The sequence below is a fragment of the Glycine soja genome, chromosome 12, assembly GCF_004193775.1.
Source record: "Glycine soja cultivar W05 chromosome 12, ASM419377v2, whole genome shotgun sequence".
Taxonomy (NCBI): Eukaryota; Viridiplantae; Streptophyta; class Magnoliopsida; order Fabales; family Fabaceae; genus Glycine; species Glycine soja.
The window spans coordinates 4573757-4588908 of NC_041013.1; the positions used below are offsets into that span (position 1 = coordinate 4573757).

Below are 15152 nucleotides of genomic sequence, written 5' to 3' on the forward strand. Positions count from 1 at the left end.
TATTTTTTTATTGTAACTAGGAAGTCTTATTTTATATTAATTAAAATATTATTTATAATAATTATTTAAATTACTATCTTACTTAACACATAACTAATTTTATGTCTTTCATTTAATTTTAAAAAGATAGTCTATCAAATATATAATCAGCTATATATCTATCATGTATACCAATAGTTAATAATTAAAAAAAATTATACTTTAATTATACATAGTTTCTAAAATAAATTTAAGAAAATATTATCTAATGCAAGATTTTGTCTTTTAAACTCAAATTGTAATGATGTTGTTAAGCTAATGTTCCAAATCACATATAATTGCTCTTCAATATATCTATTATGAATGTATTTTAATATATTAATAATTTAAATTTTTTTAATCATAATTTAGCCATTTCCAAACAATATACTAGCATCATAGACCATACAATCTCTAACAACCACATGTGAATGTCTAATATTCTAAAAATAAAGCAATGATTATTTAGATAAAGATGTTTAAATATATATTTTAATAAAAGAAAATATAGATTAAATTATTTTAATATATTAGATTGTTATTTTTATTTTGAAAAGATGTTAGTATAATAATATATTAGATTGGTTAAAAATAATTATAATTAAAGATAATGAAAATAATAGATAAAGAAAGATTGGTTAGACAAATTTCAAATTATGTATAATGTATAATTATTAAATAAGAATAGACAATAGATAATTATTTCTTTTAGAATCACACATAAATCGTTTTTCTTGGTATTAGTGGGTTTCGTAAGAACAAGAACTAAGAAAAATAAAAAAAAGTGAAAAAATTCTTTCGACACAATTGATAGAGGAGAAAAAAAATAAAGAAAACTATGAATTCATTACTAACATGTGAGTAAAATAATTTTTTCTGAACCTCTATGATGTGAATTCATGATATATATATCATTTTAATAATTTTTTCTGAACCTAAGTTGTGACTATATACAAACTTCTTTTAGTTGTTTTATTCATTATAATTATCATGTTATTTTCAAATAGAGAATTTATTAAGTTTAAGGAGACTTGAAGACATAGGTTTTTTAATTACATTTATTTTAGTTTAGTTCATATTTCATAATAATACGCTAATGCACATACTTTGGTTGTATTTTTAGCATTCATTTAATTTAAATGTCCATATTTTAAGGATAATATTTTCATTTTACAAAAACTCATTTATTTGACTTATTTTATTTTACATGAGATATTTTCAAATAATTATAATTTTAAATTTTCATATTTTTTTTGGTATTACAAGATATTATTGTAACAAATGACGTTACAGGGTGCACGTGAAAAGGTGTAGGGGCAATTGCCCCCACAATTTTTTTTCTTTTATTTGTATATGTTTAATAAAAAAAATTACCCCACCAAATTTCTCCTCCTAACCATTTTTATTATTTATTTGGTTCATGGAAATTATTTGTTATAGGATTAACGATGATTCGTTCAAGAGCTTGTTCAAAGAACTAAATTTCTTCTACCCCCACTCTCCAAAAAAATTCTATCTTTTAGCATCTCTAGCTTAGAGATAAGAAAAGGTTGCAATTTTTTTTTATCGAATGAAGTTGGAAGAATTTATGATATGATTAGCTTCATTTTATTACTTATTTCTGTTTGTTGAAAGCTTAAGTCATGAGAATGACTGCATTTTTTTTTTAGAGAAACTAAGTTTGATATTTATTGGTATTACACATTCTTGTCTACATATATTTAAATTTGTTCGGCCTCCACTTTTTATCTATGATATATCAATTGATTATGCATTCTGGGGTCACTCTCTTGACCATTTTCTCTCTCTTTATGCCCTTATTTGACCTTGTGAAGCACGGAATGTTCTGCTAGTTTTAATTATAAATTAATATGAGATAAAACTTAATATAGAATTTTTATTTTATGTTTTTATCCCTAAATTTTTTTAAATTTCAGTTTTAGTCTCTAAAAAAAATTATCGTATTTTTTTTTCTGTCAACCGTTTCAGTTTTATTTCCGGTTGTAAGTTAAGTTTTCATAGTCATAGTCAGGTAAGAAAAAAAAAATATTCACGAAAGTATTGTTAACGAGGCTTCATAATTTTCAATAAATTTTCTTAGGCTAAAAGCATTGAATGAAATTGCCAGCTCCATTTAAGCAATATGTCATGCATATTTCACAATACGAGCAGCATCCAATATATTAATTCAAGCATGCTAACAAATCAGAGGGAAAAGCTTTCAGGTCCAGGCAAAGTGGTTATGTGAATAGGCCCCAGATCAATTTGGCTATGGTTACTTGAATAAGAAAGCATCTTAGCTAGCAGCCAAACAACATGCAATTTATAAGATCCAAAGAAGCTATACCATGTTACGCATTGTTAGAAGTTCAAACTTTTTTCTGGTGGTGCAATTTCGTCAGGGAAAGAAGGCTAGGAGAAGCTGGCATTTGTCAGCATTCGTATATGACTATTCTAGTTTATATATATGTAGCAGCAACAAATAATAAATATGAAGTTCTTTGACCAGTGGAACAAATTACCAGTAAATTTTAGAGATGCTGAGAGGAAATCATGATTTTCACATAAGTTGCTATATATAGAAATACAAAACTGCAAGCAAGAATATCACCGGAAAAAACAAACGGAACATAGTCATCATCTGTTTCAAATTAATCACATCTTCTCAACTAATTTGTCTCAAAAGACAAGTATCCTGTAAAAGAAATTAACAAACTTAAATAGAAGGACGTGAAATGCCTGATACATGTTGGTTAAAGAGAAAATAACTCAATAATAGGATTGCAAGTACTTGGGCAAACATGCTATAATGGCCCTCCTACTCTGATGACTAATATGCCCTTCTTATCAATATCACTAACGAAATTGTATTACCTTCACAAGTCTTAATCTACCAGAAAAGTGATGCTATAATTTTACCAAGGAACTTGGTGCAAAGCTTGGTACAATCTTCATCACAAAAGCTGAAGGTAGAGTAAGTAGGTAGCCAGACCAAGAATATCAGAACCTGAAACATAGTAACCAGCAAAATAAGCTTCACCATTGCAACATGCTGAAATATCTCAAGACTTAAGTAATCAGAAAGTTTTAGTAGGACTATATAACTCAAAGCTTACCAGGGAAAAAAAGAAGTGGATAGAGTTAAAGCCAATGACTGATTCTTGGAATCATACCTTTAGCATAGTATGAATTCTGAACCGAGTCACAGTAGCATCTCATTATGCCGGCACCCAACAAGAGGAAGCAAACAAAATGCGGCCCTTCCAACCTTGAAGCATCCAGTTGTTATTTTCATCTAAGACAAAATCTCTGTGGTATTCCTTTAACTTACTCCTAAATTTGGCCATTAATTCCTCATTCAGTGGTAGCTGCTTGAAACCAGCCTTCATATTCCTAACCTGCCACCGTTTGTAGGTCTCAGGCCTCTCAATCCTGTCAGAACCTTCACATGCTATAACATTCATAATCTCCCTGCCATAAAGCTCTCTCTCAACCATCAACCTCCTTTCGTTTTCACGAGATATGACAGTGTCATTCTTATCAGAAATGGCAGAATAATGAAAGAGAGCCTCCCTAAACCGCGTGGTAAAGAAAGGGGCATTATATGATCCGTTAGTGATGGAGTGAGTAAAAATATCCGGATTTATCTTCCTGATCAAATGCAGGACTGCATTTCTAGGACTGTTCACTTCAATAGTACACTCATCCAGTAAATTCTCAAACCTCTGGTGACAGTAGACAGCAACTAGCTCATTGCTTGCAATTTTGAGGGCTTCAAGCTGAATGGTTTCCCAGTTCCTTGATGATATGGCATTATACTCAAAGGGAACATTGTAACGCTTACAATAGTTAGCCAGGTGGCGACCCGTTTCCTCAATTTTTTCTGTGGGACGAAAGCCAGGTTGGGGAAACTCTATCCCTGTGATCCTAAGCTTGGGAGGTCCACCCTCCCTATTTGACAAAAGCCTAATGAGCATTGGCCACTGGAAACCGTGTAGGATGCCAAAATCAATAATATGGACGGTTTCTGCACTTGCAGCTGCTTTCATAATCATTGTATTTTCAAATAAATATGCAAACTTCTTGAAAGGGCTGGAGGAACTGAAAACCTGGTATGCCTTGAGTAACTCAGAAAAAGTGATGTTCTTAGAGCTCAGAAAAGTATACATTCCTTGGGTACTTGTACCATCCCCAACCAAGCGTGCCTCGAGGCCATTGGCAAAGTAATGAGCCAACCTCTGTGATGCATCCCCAATGGGAGAAGAGTGTTGCCTAATCTGCTTTAGCAATTCATTGGCAGCCCTGATGTCACTGGCATACACAGCTTGTGAACACATCAACAGAAGATTCCTCAAGTCCACTGTTTTCTTCTTCTTCCTCACTTTTTTGTCTGAACCACCCTTCCCTCCATTTGGTCCCTCAACCTTCTCTGCTTCACTCTGCAAACAAGTGTGTTCATTCCACAAGTTTTCCTCGTGAAGCAACACCTGATCAAAAGCATCTGACAGGTCAGTCTCATCAACAAGGGAAAGTGCTGATTGCTTGTTACTTCTCCCTCCTTCTTCTTCTTCTTCTTCTCTGGTGTCTCTCACTTCACACCCGTGATTCTTCCTACTATTCAACCTATACGAAGTGTCTCCGGACGAATTGATTGCTTGCTCTCTATATAAATCCAGACCAGTTACAAGTTTAGGCTCCGGAGGAAGAAACTTGGTAGCTTCCTCCAAGCCTCTCCTAAACTTGGAAACAGAATCAACCTCAATGGAAATATTCTGCGCTAAGAGTTTGGCAATAGAAGAATCCAAAACTGAGACCCGGTCACTAACTGTAACTGATGGCAGTGGTTGAGAAAGAGGATTGGGGTTAAAGTGAATAGCAGAAACAGAAACAGAGAGTGGGGAAGGGATGTTTAACTCACGAGAATTTTCATTTAAAAAATTGCTGCCACTGTTGTTGCTGGTTATGGTGTTGGTTTCAGCTTCGGAGCAAAGAACAAAAGGGGGTTGGTTGCCAGTGAGAGCATCGTAGAAGGATTTCTCCGTAACTCGCAAGGTGAGTGAGTCATAGAATGGCCTCTGGTCAACGTTTTCTTCCATGAGGATTTGGCTTATGAACTTGACAGTTTCTGAGAAATCGTTGTCTTCCGGTGAAGAAGGATCCATGGTTGGAAAACCAAGCGAGTCTGAGAGATACGGTATGCCCTGGTCTTCACCAAACAGGTGATAAGCACCTGGAAAGTTTGACTCCATGGTAACACTGAAACAGCTTTTTATTCTGTTCAGAAAGATAAAGCATGAAGGCTGAGAGGAGACATTAGTCAAATTACATTGCTGGTTTGAAAAAAGACAGCCGCCTCCATATTAAATGAATAAATAAAAAATTATTTTTATTTTCTAAAAACACATATTTATTTTATTTATCTTAAAATCATTATTTTAATTAATAAAAATATTTCTTCTTATTTTTTTAATTAAAAAATCTCATTATTTTCTTAAAATTCTATTTATTTCTAAATAAAATTCTTTCTAACTTATTTTACGATATAGCTGCATAATGTTGTGTAATTTATGCTGGAAGTGGAAAAAATATGTTTTTATCTTATAGTTTAGAGAATAGAATTAACATGATAAAAATATTAGAAAGACAAAAGACTAGTTCAACATGCACCAAACATTATAATAATTAAAAATAAACAATAAAGATTGCAAATGAGGCTTCTTATTTTTTTTAGAAATTAAAACTGATAAAAAGTTATATTAGAAGGACTGGTCTAAGAGACTTTATATTAAAATATTAGAATTTTATTTAAACCCAAAAAATAATTGTGGTTGTTTAATAGTCTGTGCAGTAGTCATTAAACAACCACAATTATTTTTTGGTTGCCAAGCTTAGACTTCCTCGTTCCGTCACAACGCGATAGTAGGAAATAATAAATAAGCCATCTCTTTTAGACTTTTCAGCATTGTTTGTTTCTCCGTCGAAAGACTACAGGAGAGTTTAATATTTTTTAAAGACAAAAAGTTGACAAATAATTAAGGAAAAAACTACTCATAGATCATTTATTTTCTCTTTTTTTCACCTCAATCATTGGGTTTTAAAAATCAGATCAGATCAGTTGATTAGATCCGTCCAACCAAAATCCAATAAATCAACCGGTTCAATTTAATTCTTGGATAAAAAATATCATCAACATGACGCCAAAATGTAATTCCATTATTGAGTTTCATAATCAACCTATTTCAACTCCTTTTCATTCTTATGACAATATCTGGCTTAATTTATTTTAAATTTTCTCTCTTTTTTTTAATAAAAAAGTTGTCAAATATTATTCTGAATTGAAAAAACATTTTAAAATAAAGATACAATTAAAAAATGGATAAGTTAATTTTAGAAGTTTTTTCCTTCTTTTATCAAAATCTTAAAATCTAATACCCCATCAAGTGTTGGCTTGTTGACCTGTTTTTAGGTTGTACAACTCATACTGTGATTTTATAGCTCGAGACTAATCCAAAACCAATTTTTCTGTTGGGCACCAGACTTGTAAAGAGAAAGAAACAATATTTGATAATGTAGTAATATGTTTATAATTTTACTTGCTAGTGTTATTGAATTTGGTTTTGCAGTTTGTTTACTACATCAAAACCACACACTTTTATCCAACAAATTCACTAGTTTGTTGTGATGTGTTATTTCTTTAGTTGGCCATATTTTCTATGCAAAAAAATTAAGTGTATGTTTGGATTAAAGTTTGCATACATAAATTGAAATAAAAAAGTATGGTGCAAACTTAAGTTTGATAAAAATAAGTTACCTAAAACATGAGTTATGTTTGGATATTTTTTTTGTTCAAAAGTATGTTCATACAATGAATTTTGTTTAGATAATACCAATCAAAAATACTTTTACTTTAAAAGAAACAAATATATTCTTAGATAAATCTAAATTTACTTCAAACGTAAATTATAGAATTAATTTTTGAAGAATCCAAACATAATGTTAAACTAAGTTTGAGACTTTAAAAGTATGTTTGAGATATCCAAATAGGTATCCAAACATACCCTAAGGATATGTTGGTGAAATTGAACAATCCAAATCCAAATTACACTTTATTGGATTGAATTGAATTTTTTTAGAAAATCATACAAACCAAACCATATTAAAAGCTCTTTTGCATTTTGGCTCAAAACTAATACACAAACACCCTTACTTGAATGGTAAACATTATATTGCTTGTATTGTTTTGTTATTGACAACAAATACGGTTAAATGCTATTGACATTAAACACACTTATATATTTATCATTTAAAAATCACATAACCAAAAACAAAAATAATACCATAAACCAAATAGAAAAAGATCATAAATTTATTTAAGGTGATTCAGGTTTTGATTCCTATATCCATGAACTTCTCACAACAAGTTTTTAAAATAAGTTGGATAAACTTATAAATCTTCCTTTGACATGAACCTCTTCTCTCATCTAGAGTGACCTCTTCTTTAGGGTAATTTTTCTCATCTTACAAACCTCTATATATAAACCTACCATCATAATCTTAAAAGAAAAAATAAATCTCTTATTTATAAAATATATCTTTAATTCTAAACAACATCTTAAAAATAAAACAATATTATTTTTTAAATCTAAAAAATATCCTAGAGATTTAAAATTACAAATTTGAATTGTTTTCCAACAACATTAAGTAATCAATTATATTGATTTAAAAAAAAACATAATGGACACGAAATAGGGTTAAATGCTATTGACAATACTTAAAATCAGTTTTAAGTCGATACCAGTCAAATAAGTAGCATATTTATAACTTAAAGTTTTGTATTGTCAAAGTTATTTCCAAATGAAAATTTATCTGCAGTCTGCAGATGAGCTGGATATCCCACAAAATACATTAGTCTAGGCAAACCAGATACCACAGCATGGCGATAGTGATTAATTGCCTCCGACAAAATTAGTGTTCGTTTGTTTAAAAAATTAAACAAAAATAATTTTAATAAATATAGTAGTAAAACGTGTCTTAATTAAACTCAAATACGGAATTTGCATTGAAACACAGGAAATGATTTTAGAAGAAAAAACAAACATGCACATGTGTAGTGTAACTTTGTTTATTTCATCAATAGTAAACCAGAGTAGCTTTTGATCTATCAAGTTCTCGAGGAATTGAAAGATTATGTCTGGCAAAAATATTCACGAGACTTCATAATAACAATAATTTTTCATAGACTACAAGAATTGAAAGAAAATGGCAGCTCCATTTAAGCAATTCATGTCATGCATATTTCACAATACGAGCAACATCCAACAGATTAGTCGGCAAACATGCAAACAATCACGGGGAAAAGCTTTCAGGTCCAGGCAAACTTGGCAATGGTACTTAAATAAGAAAGCATCTTAGCTAGCTACATCAAAAGCCATTGGCCCATTGTTAATTGAAAAATAAATAAAAATTGTGCAACCAAACATGCAGTTTATAAGATCCAGAGAAGATATCATTTTAAGCATTCTAAGAAATTCAAACTTAGTTTTTTAGTGGTGGAATTAAGTCAGAGAGAGAAGGCTAGGAGAATCTGGCATTTGTCAGCATGCGTATCTGACTATTATAGTTTATATATATGTAGCAGCAACAGATAATAAATATGAAGTTCTCTGATCAGTGGAAAAAACTACCAGCAAATTCTAGAAATGCTGAGAGGAAATCATGAGTTTCACAGAAGTTGCTGCAACAGAACAAAATTGCAAGCAAGAATATTACCGAAAAAAAAACAAACTGAACATGGTCATCTGTTTCAAATTACTCATATCTAGTCAACTAATTTGGCTCAGGAGAGTAGAGACAACTTATCCTGCAAAAACAATTTATAAAATTATATAGAAGGATGTGAAAAGCCTAATACATGTTGGTTAGAAAGAAAATAACTAAATATTATGATTACAAGTACTCGGGCAAACATGCTATAATAGCCCTCCTATTCTAATAGGCCCTACTTATCAACATCATTACAGAAATTGCATTGCATTCTCAAGTCTCAATTCTACCCGAAAAGTCGTGCCATAATTTTACGGAGTAACTTGATGCAAAGCTTGGTACAATCTTCACCGCAGCAGCTGAAGGTTAAGCAAGTAGGTACCAGAACATCAAACAATATAACCAGCAAAACAAGCTTCACCATTGCAACATGCTGAAATATCTCAAGACTCAAGTGATCAGCAAGTGCTAGTGGGACTATACCTCGAAGCTTTAAAAGGGAAATAAAAAGTGGATAGAGTAAAGGCCAATGACTGATTCTTAGAATAATACCTTTAGTCTGCTATGAGTTCTGAACGAGTCCAGTAGCTTCTCATTATGCTGGCACCCAACAAGTGGAAGCAAACAAAATGCGGCCCTTCCAACCTTGAAGCAACCAGTTGTTATCTTCATCTAAGACAAAATCTCTGTGCTAAAATTCCTTCAACTTAGTCCTGAATTTGGCCATTAATTAATTCCTCATTCAGTGGGAGCTGCTTGAAACCAGCCCTCGTATTCCTAACCTGCCACAGTTTGTATGTCTCAGGCCTCTCAATCCTCTAAGAACCTTCACATTCTATAACATTCATAATCTCCCTGCCCAAAAGTTCTCTCTCAATCATCAACCTCCATTCGTTTTCACGAGGTAGGACTGTGCCAATCAAATCATAAGTAGCAGAATAATGAAAGAGAGCCTCCCTAAACCGTGTGGCAAAGAATGGGGCATTATATGATCCATTAATGATGGACTGAGTAAAAATATCCTGATTTATATTCCTGATCAAATTCAGGACTACATTTCTAGGGCTTTTTTCAATGGTATACTCGTCCAGTAAATGTTCAAACCTCCAGTGACAGTTCACAGCAACTATGTCGTAGCTCTCAATTTTAAGGGCTTCAATCTTAATGGTTTCCCAGTTCCGTGATGCTATATGGCATTGTACTCAAAGGGAACATTGTAACGCTTACAATAGTTAGCCAGGTGGCGACCCGTTTCCTCAATTCTTTCTGTGGGGCGAAAGCCATGTTGGGAAACTCTATCCCTGTAATCCTAAGTTTGGGAGGTCCACCCTCCCTATCAGACAAAAACTTAACAAGATTTGGCCACTGGAAACCATATAGGATGCCAAAATCAATAACATGAACGGTTTCTGCCTTGGCAGCTGCTTTCATAATCATTATGAACTTTGCAGTTTCTGAGAAGTCGTTGTTGTCTTCCAGTGAAGAAGGATCGATGATTGGAAAACCACCAAACGAGTCTGAGAGATAAACATGTCTTTAACACCGGGAAAGTTTGATTCCATGGTAACACTGAAATATGTTGAGAAAGACAAAGCATGAAGGGTGAGAAATGAAATGATATGGTTATGGAAGGGAAGGAAGAGTAATTGTATTGAAAAAAGAGAGAAGATACTAAATAATATACTATGTACTACTACATTTAAGGTGCATAATGTCGTAAAGATGCTGGATCCTGGAAGTGGAACAAAGAGATATTTAAGGTTAACAGCATCTAATTTAGTTTCCTTAAATCCAAAACTACACTTAGAATAAAAGATATGTTCCGAAATCAAGTGCATTGTATTGTTAGGATTATACTATTAAGCAATTTTTTCGATTTACTGCTTGCATAAAATAATTTTATAAATAACTTTTTTTCTACGCGGTATAAATTAATTATTAGTCTCTATAGCATACATATTTAATTTTTATTTTAGTCTGTAAATTAGAAAAGTTATCAGTTTTAATTATTGAGAATTAGATTTCTTTTTATTTTTGGTTCTGATTATTTTATTTTAGTCTCTATAATATTTACTCAATATTGAATTAGTTCTTGTAATATATTGACTATAGTAGAAAGTAAAATTAATATTGTCAAAATATTAGAAAGATTAATTTAATATTGACACAATATTAAAATAATTAAAATTAAACAATAAAGATTAAAAATAAGGATTCTTATTTTTTAGAAATAAAAATTGATAATTTTCTTATAAAGATTAATGAAAAAAACTTTATATTCCAAAGATTAAATTATTATTTGAGTAATAACACATGAATATCACATTATTTAAATACTCTATTAACATTTTTTATTTTATTTTTAATTACATCATAAATTCTATTATATTTATATTTTTTTTCCTCTCCCACTAAGTGTTAAATAATATTATAAGTGTCCATCTCCATCAAACATTTTTCATATTATTTAAAGAAAAAAACGATAGTGATTGTTTACTTTACTGACAACCTGAACAGCCAATGGATGGCGTTACTTGGTTGTCAAGTAGACAATTGTGAAGGAGCCTTCTCTTTTTACTTTTTAGACTTTTCTACAGTTTATTTAATATTTTTTAAAGACAAAGGTTGACAGGTTTTTGATGATTGAAAATAAAACGTTATCATTTAATAGATAAACAAATTGGGAAAAATAAAGAAAACAACTATTTTTTACAACGGCACGTGTAAGAGTTGATTAAATCTTACTATCTCAGGATTCGGCGGCTTATGAGTTGCCTATCAGAAGAACTCAAGAAGGAAGAGTTCAACATTGAAATATGTCATTCAAATAGCATCACCAGCTATCAGTTATATTATACATACACTTATGACTTGGCCAATTTAAGAAACTGAACTATGTTATGTCATTACATTAGCAGGGATCGGCTTCAAGAATTTTGGAAGTCCATGTCTCCCCTACAAGTATTGAAACGCTTCTCCTAATTAACTACCCTGTGAAGAGCATTGTCAAAGCCTATGCAGGCACCCAACAGGAGGAAGCATAAACTACTCGGCCCTTCCAACCTTGCAGCATGTAATTGCCATCTTCAAGAAGCATGAAATCACTGTGGTACACACCTTTCAACTTGCATCTTAATTTGTTAATGAGATGTTTATCCAAGGGCAATTGCTTAAATCCAGCCCTCATGTTCCTAACCTGCCATTGCTTGTATGTCTCAGGCCTCTCAACCCTCTCACTACCCTCACAAGCTACAATATTCATTACCTGCCGCCCAAAGAACTCTCTCTCAAACATCAACCTCATTGGATCTTCCCGAGCAACATTGGTATCAAGCACATCAAACAAAGTAGAATAATGAAAAAGGGCCTCCCGGAACCGTGTCACAAAGAATGGAGCATTATAGCTCCCATTGACAGTAGCATGTAAAAAGATTGCAGGATTTGCTTTCCTTATTAACTTTAAAACAGCATCTCGGGGACTATTCACCACAACTGTCTCATCAAGTAGATTTTGAAATCGAAACATAGCATTCGCAACAAGAAGTTCATTTTCCTTTATCTTCAAGTCCTCAATTTTGATGGTTTCCCATTTCTGTGCAATGGCATTGAACTCAAATGGAACATTAAAGCGATCACAATACCTTGCAAGTCGAAGCCCTGTCTCTTGGACTCTCTCTGCTGGCCTGAAACCAGGTTGTGGGAGCTCTATCCCTGTAATACGCAGCTTGGGAGGCCCACCAGGTTGTTTTGATAAACGATAAATAAAAGCTGGCCACTGGAAGCCATAACGGATGCCAAAATCTATAATATGAAGAGTTTCAACTTCCTTGGCTAGCTGCAAAATTGTATGGTTTGCAAAAATCATCGAAAGCTTCTTGAATGGACAGGCAGAAATATACATTTGGTAAGCTTTCACCATGTCCGCTGCAGAGGTTCTTTTGTGAGATAAAGCAGTATAAATCTGAGTGCCGGTGCCAGCCAAGCGTGCTTCAAGGGCATTTGCAAAGCAATGGGCCAGCCTCTGAGTTCCATCACCTAGTGGAGAAGCATGTTGCTTTATCTGCTTCAATAACTCATTAGCAGATACATGATCATCTGAAGAAACAGCTTGTGCGCATAGAATCAACAATGTCCTCAGATCCACAACTCCCTTCTTGTTGCCTTGTTTCTTAACACGGCTCTTCCCACCACCAGACTTGTTTGTTTCTTCTAATTTACCCAAGGATGGTCCACTGGGAAGGTCTGTGTAACCAATACACGAAGGAGCTGGTTCATTTCTGCACCCCGTGCCTAGCAGGACCTTATCAAGCAATTCTGATATCTCACTGTCATCAATGTACACAGCTGACTGCTTGTTGCTTCTCCCATCTTGTAAATCTGTTTCTTCATCTTCCCGCTCGTGATTCTTCCTTCCTCTTGACTCAGCAGAAATTTCATCTATATCCCTCTCCGCCTTAATTTCCTCCTGCTGAAGAGGAACCATTCTAAAAGATGGGTTCTCCAAGTCAATAACCAAAGGATTCCCTTTAGGCAGGAACTTATTGGCTTCCTCCACACCCCTCTCAAATTGCAGTACAGACTCACTCTTGCTAAACAAGTTTGTTGAACCTGGACCCAAAAATCCAGCCGCGGAACTAGCCAAGAATTCACTATTGGTTACGGCAAATTTGCTCGTGGTGTTCATTGAAGATTGGATTGAACTGGCCTGGAAAACAAAGTCAGTAGGAAAAGTGGTTTGCAGTATGGAAGGCTTGTAGTCAGCAAGATCGACGTTATTCCATTGCGACCCAAACGAGTTACCGGTGCTAGTCGTTGTACCACTGAAGCTACTTTCATCAGGGCTGTCCACGTTGTGATAGTTTTGGATGGAAGAAGAAGAAGAAGAAGAAGGGTATGTCTCACCAATGACCTCATAGAATGATTTCTCAGCAGCTTGGAGAGCCAAGGAATCATGGAACATACACGGCTTTGCCTCCAAGTCCTCTTCCATAAGCATTTGGTTTATGTAGCGTAGGACAGTGGCAGAAAAATCAATCTCATCCACTGGAGAGTCTTCATCATTGGACAAGGAAAAAGGATTTTGAGCAGCATTTGGATCAGGCGGAATAAGAAATGGGTTATCCATGAGTCGAAAATCAAAGGGTTTCATCATCCCATTAACAGGGTCAAAGAAGTGATCCTCTGCATCGACCGTGTTGGGCACTTGGCTGGGTTTAACGCCATTGATGAAATTGGACTTGATATGAGGATCCATCAAGGTGACAAAATTCAATTCACCCCTTCTATCAATCGATACTGTTGATTGAAAAAGAGAGATAAAGAAATTAGTTTGTTGCCCTTAACCCCCATGAAATCAGAACCATATCATTAGCATCATTTTGTAATTAGACATGAAAAGTGGAAGAGACAGAAGCAGTAAGACATATAGAAAGCTAAAAACAAACAAACATATATTAAAGAAGCTTGAGGGAACATTAGTAACCCTAGGAATGAGTGATTTGGAGGTAATTTATGTTAAAAAGGTGAGTTTCCATAACTGACGGACATAATAAGGAAGAAAGTCAGTTCAGTCAAAGAAGAAAGAGAGAAAGATGACTCGTTAATTAATTAATAATAATGATGTAAAAAAAGAAAAGAAAAGAGGGAGAAGCAACCTGTGACTGTGAGTGAGAATTGAGAATTTCTTTGCTTTGCTTTGCTTGCGCTGGTTTAGTTGGTGGGCGAAGACAAGAGTCATTGGGTCAGAGTCATAACTGAGACAGATTATAGAATGTTGAGACCCCAACAAAAAAAAGAAACCCTTTTTGCGTGTCGCGTCTTCAACCAAAACCAGTTCCAACTTGAGCGTGTGTGTGTCAAATGATGAGATTGGCCTCCGCTCTGCACCTTTGAAGGCAAAGGCAAATGCAAACGTTGGCTGTTCAGCAATAGAAAGTTCTTCCTTCTTATTGACGTGTACCATTGCCTTAAGTGATGCTTAACACCTTTACTCCTTGTCTTGAGTGATTCTTGTTTTAAAATAGAAAAATAATATAGGCATAAAACTATTTTTTTTTTCGGAAACAATTTAGAGAAACATATTATAAAAATAAAAATAAATGTTTATTTAAATTAATTTATTTAAAAACAGATAAACACATCTATTTATTTTAAATATCTTATCATCATCTTTCTTTCTATCACATCATAAATATTATAATATATATATATATATATATATATATATATATTCTCTTTTTTCTTTCCTATTATAATATAATGAGTGATTATGAAACATATTTTTTTAAGGATAAATAATCATTTTTGTTTCTCTAAAGAAAAATTCATCCTCAAAAGATAAAAATTTAAATTTTAATCATTGAAAGTGAAAA

At 33.2% G+C, this 15152-nt stretch overlaps 2 protein-coding genes and 1 pseudogene across 4 annotated transcripts; all 3 read right to left on the bottom strand.

The window, feature by feature from the left end:
- Nucleotides 1-2527: 2527 nt before the first annotated feature.
- On the bottom strand, nucleotides 2528-5336 carry LOC114378036 (scarecrow-like protein 14). Of its 3 annotated transcripts, XR_003659246.1 has the most exons (3): nucleotides 4937-5336; nucleotides 3135-4849; nucleotides 2528-3025 (listed from the first exon to the last, which is right to left on the bottom strand). XR_003659246.1 is itself a non-coding variant. In XM_028336541.1 (2 exons), exon 1 carries the CDS (start codon nucleotides 5265-5267, stop codon nucleotides 3237-3239), a length of 2031 nt encoding a protein of 676 aa, XP_028192342.1. In that variant the 5' UTR covers nucleotides 5268-5336; the 3' UTR covers nucleotides 2528-3025; nucleotides 3192-3236. The 3 variants fall into 3 exon arrangements, 1 of the variants encoding a protein (XP_028192342.1); XR_003659245.1 differs by having other exon boundaries at nucleotides 3135-5336; XM_028336541.1 differs by having other exon boundaries at nucleotides 3192-5336.
- Nucleotides 5337-8980: 3644 nt separating this feature from the next.
- Nucleotides 8981-10390, bottom strand: LOC114377918 (annotated as a pseudogene).
- A 1086-nt stretch (nucleotides 10391-11476) lies between these two features.
- On the bottom strand, nucleotides 11477-14722 carry LOC114377917 (scarecrow-like protein 14). The gene is made up of 2 exons (XM_028336392.1): nucleotides 14436-14722; nucleotides 11477-14076 (listed from the first exon to the last, which is right to left on the bottom strand). Exon 2 carries the CDS (start codon nucleotides 14033-14035, stop codon nucleotides 11795-11797), a length of 2241 nt encoding a protein of 746 aa, XP_028192193.1. The 5' UTR covers nucleotides 14036-14076; nucleotides 14436-14722; the 3' UTR covers nucleotides 11477-11794.
- Nucleotides 14723-15152: the final 430 nt, after the last annotated feature.

Bases quoted from the DNA above. Each gene is read 5' to 3' on its own strand.
- LOC114378036 (XM_028336541.1), bottom strand. From the start codon at position 5,267: ATGGAGTCAAACTTTCCAGGTGCTTATCACCTGTTTGGTGAAGACCAG.
- LOC114377917 (XM_028336392.1), bottom strand. From the start codon at position 14,035: ATGGATCCTCATATCAAGTCCAATTTCATCAATGGCGTTAAACCCAGC.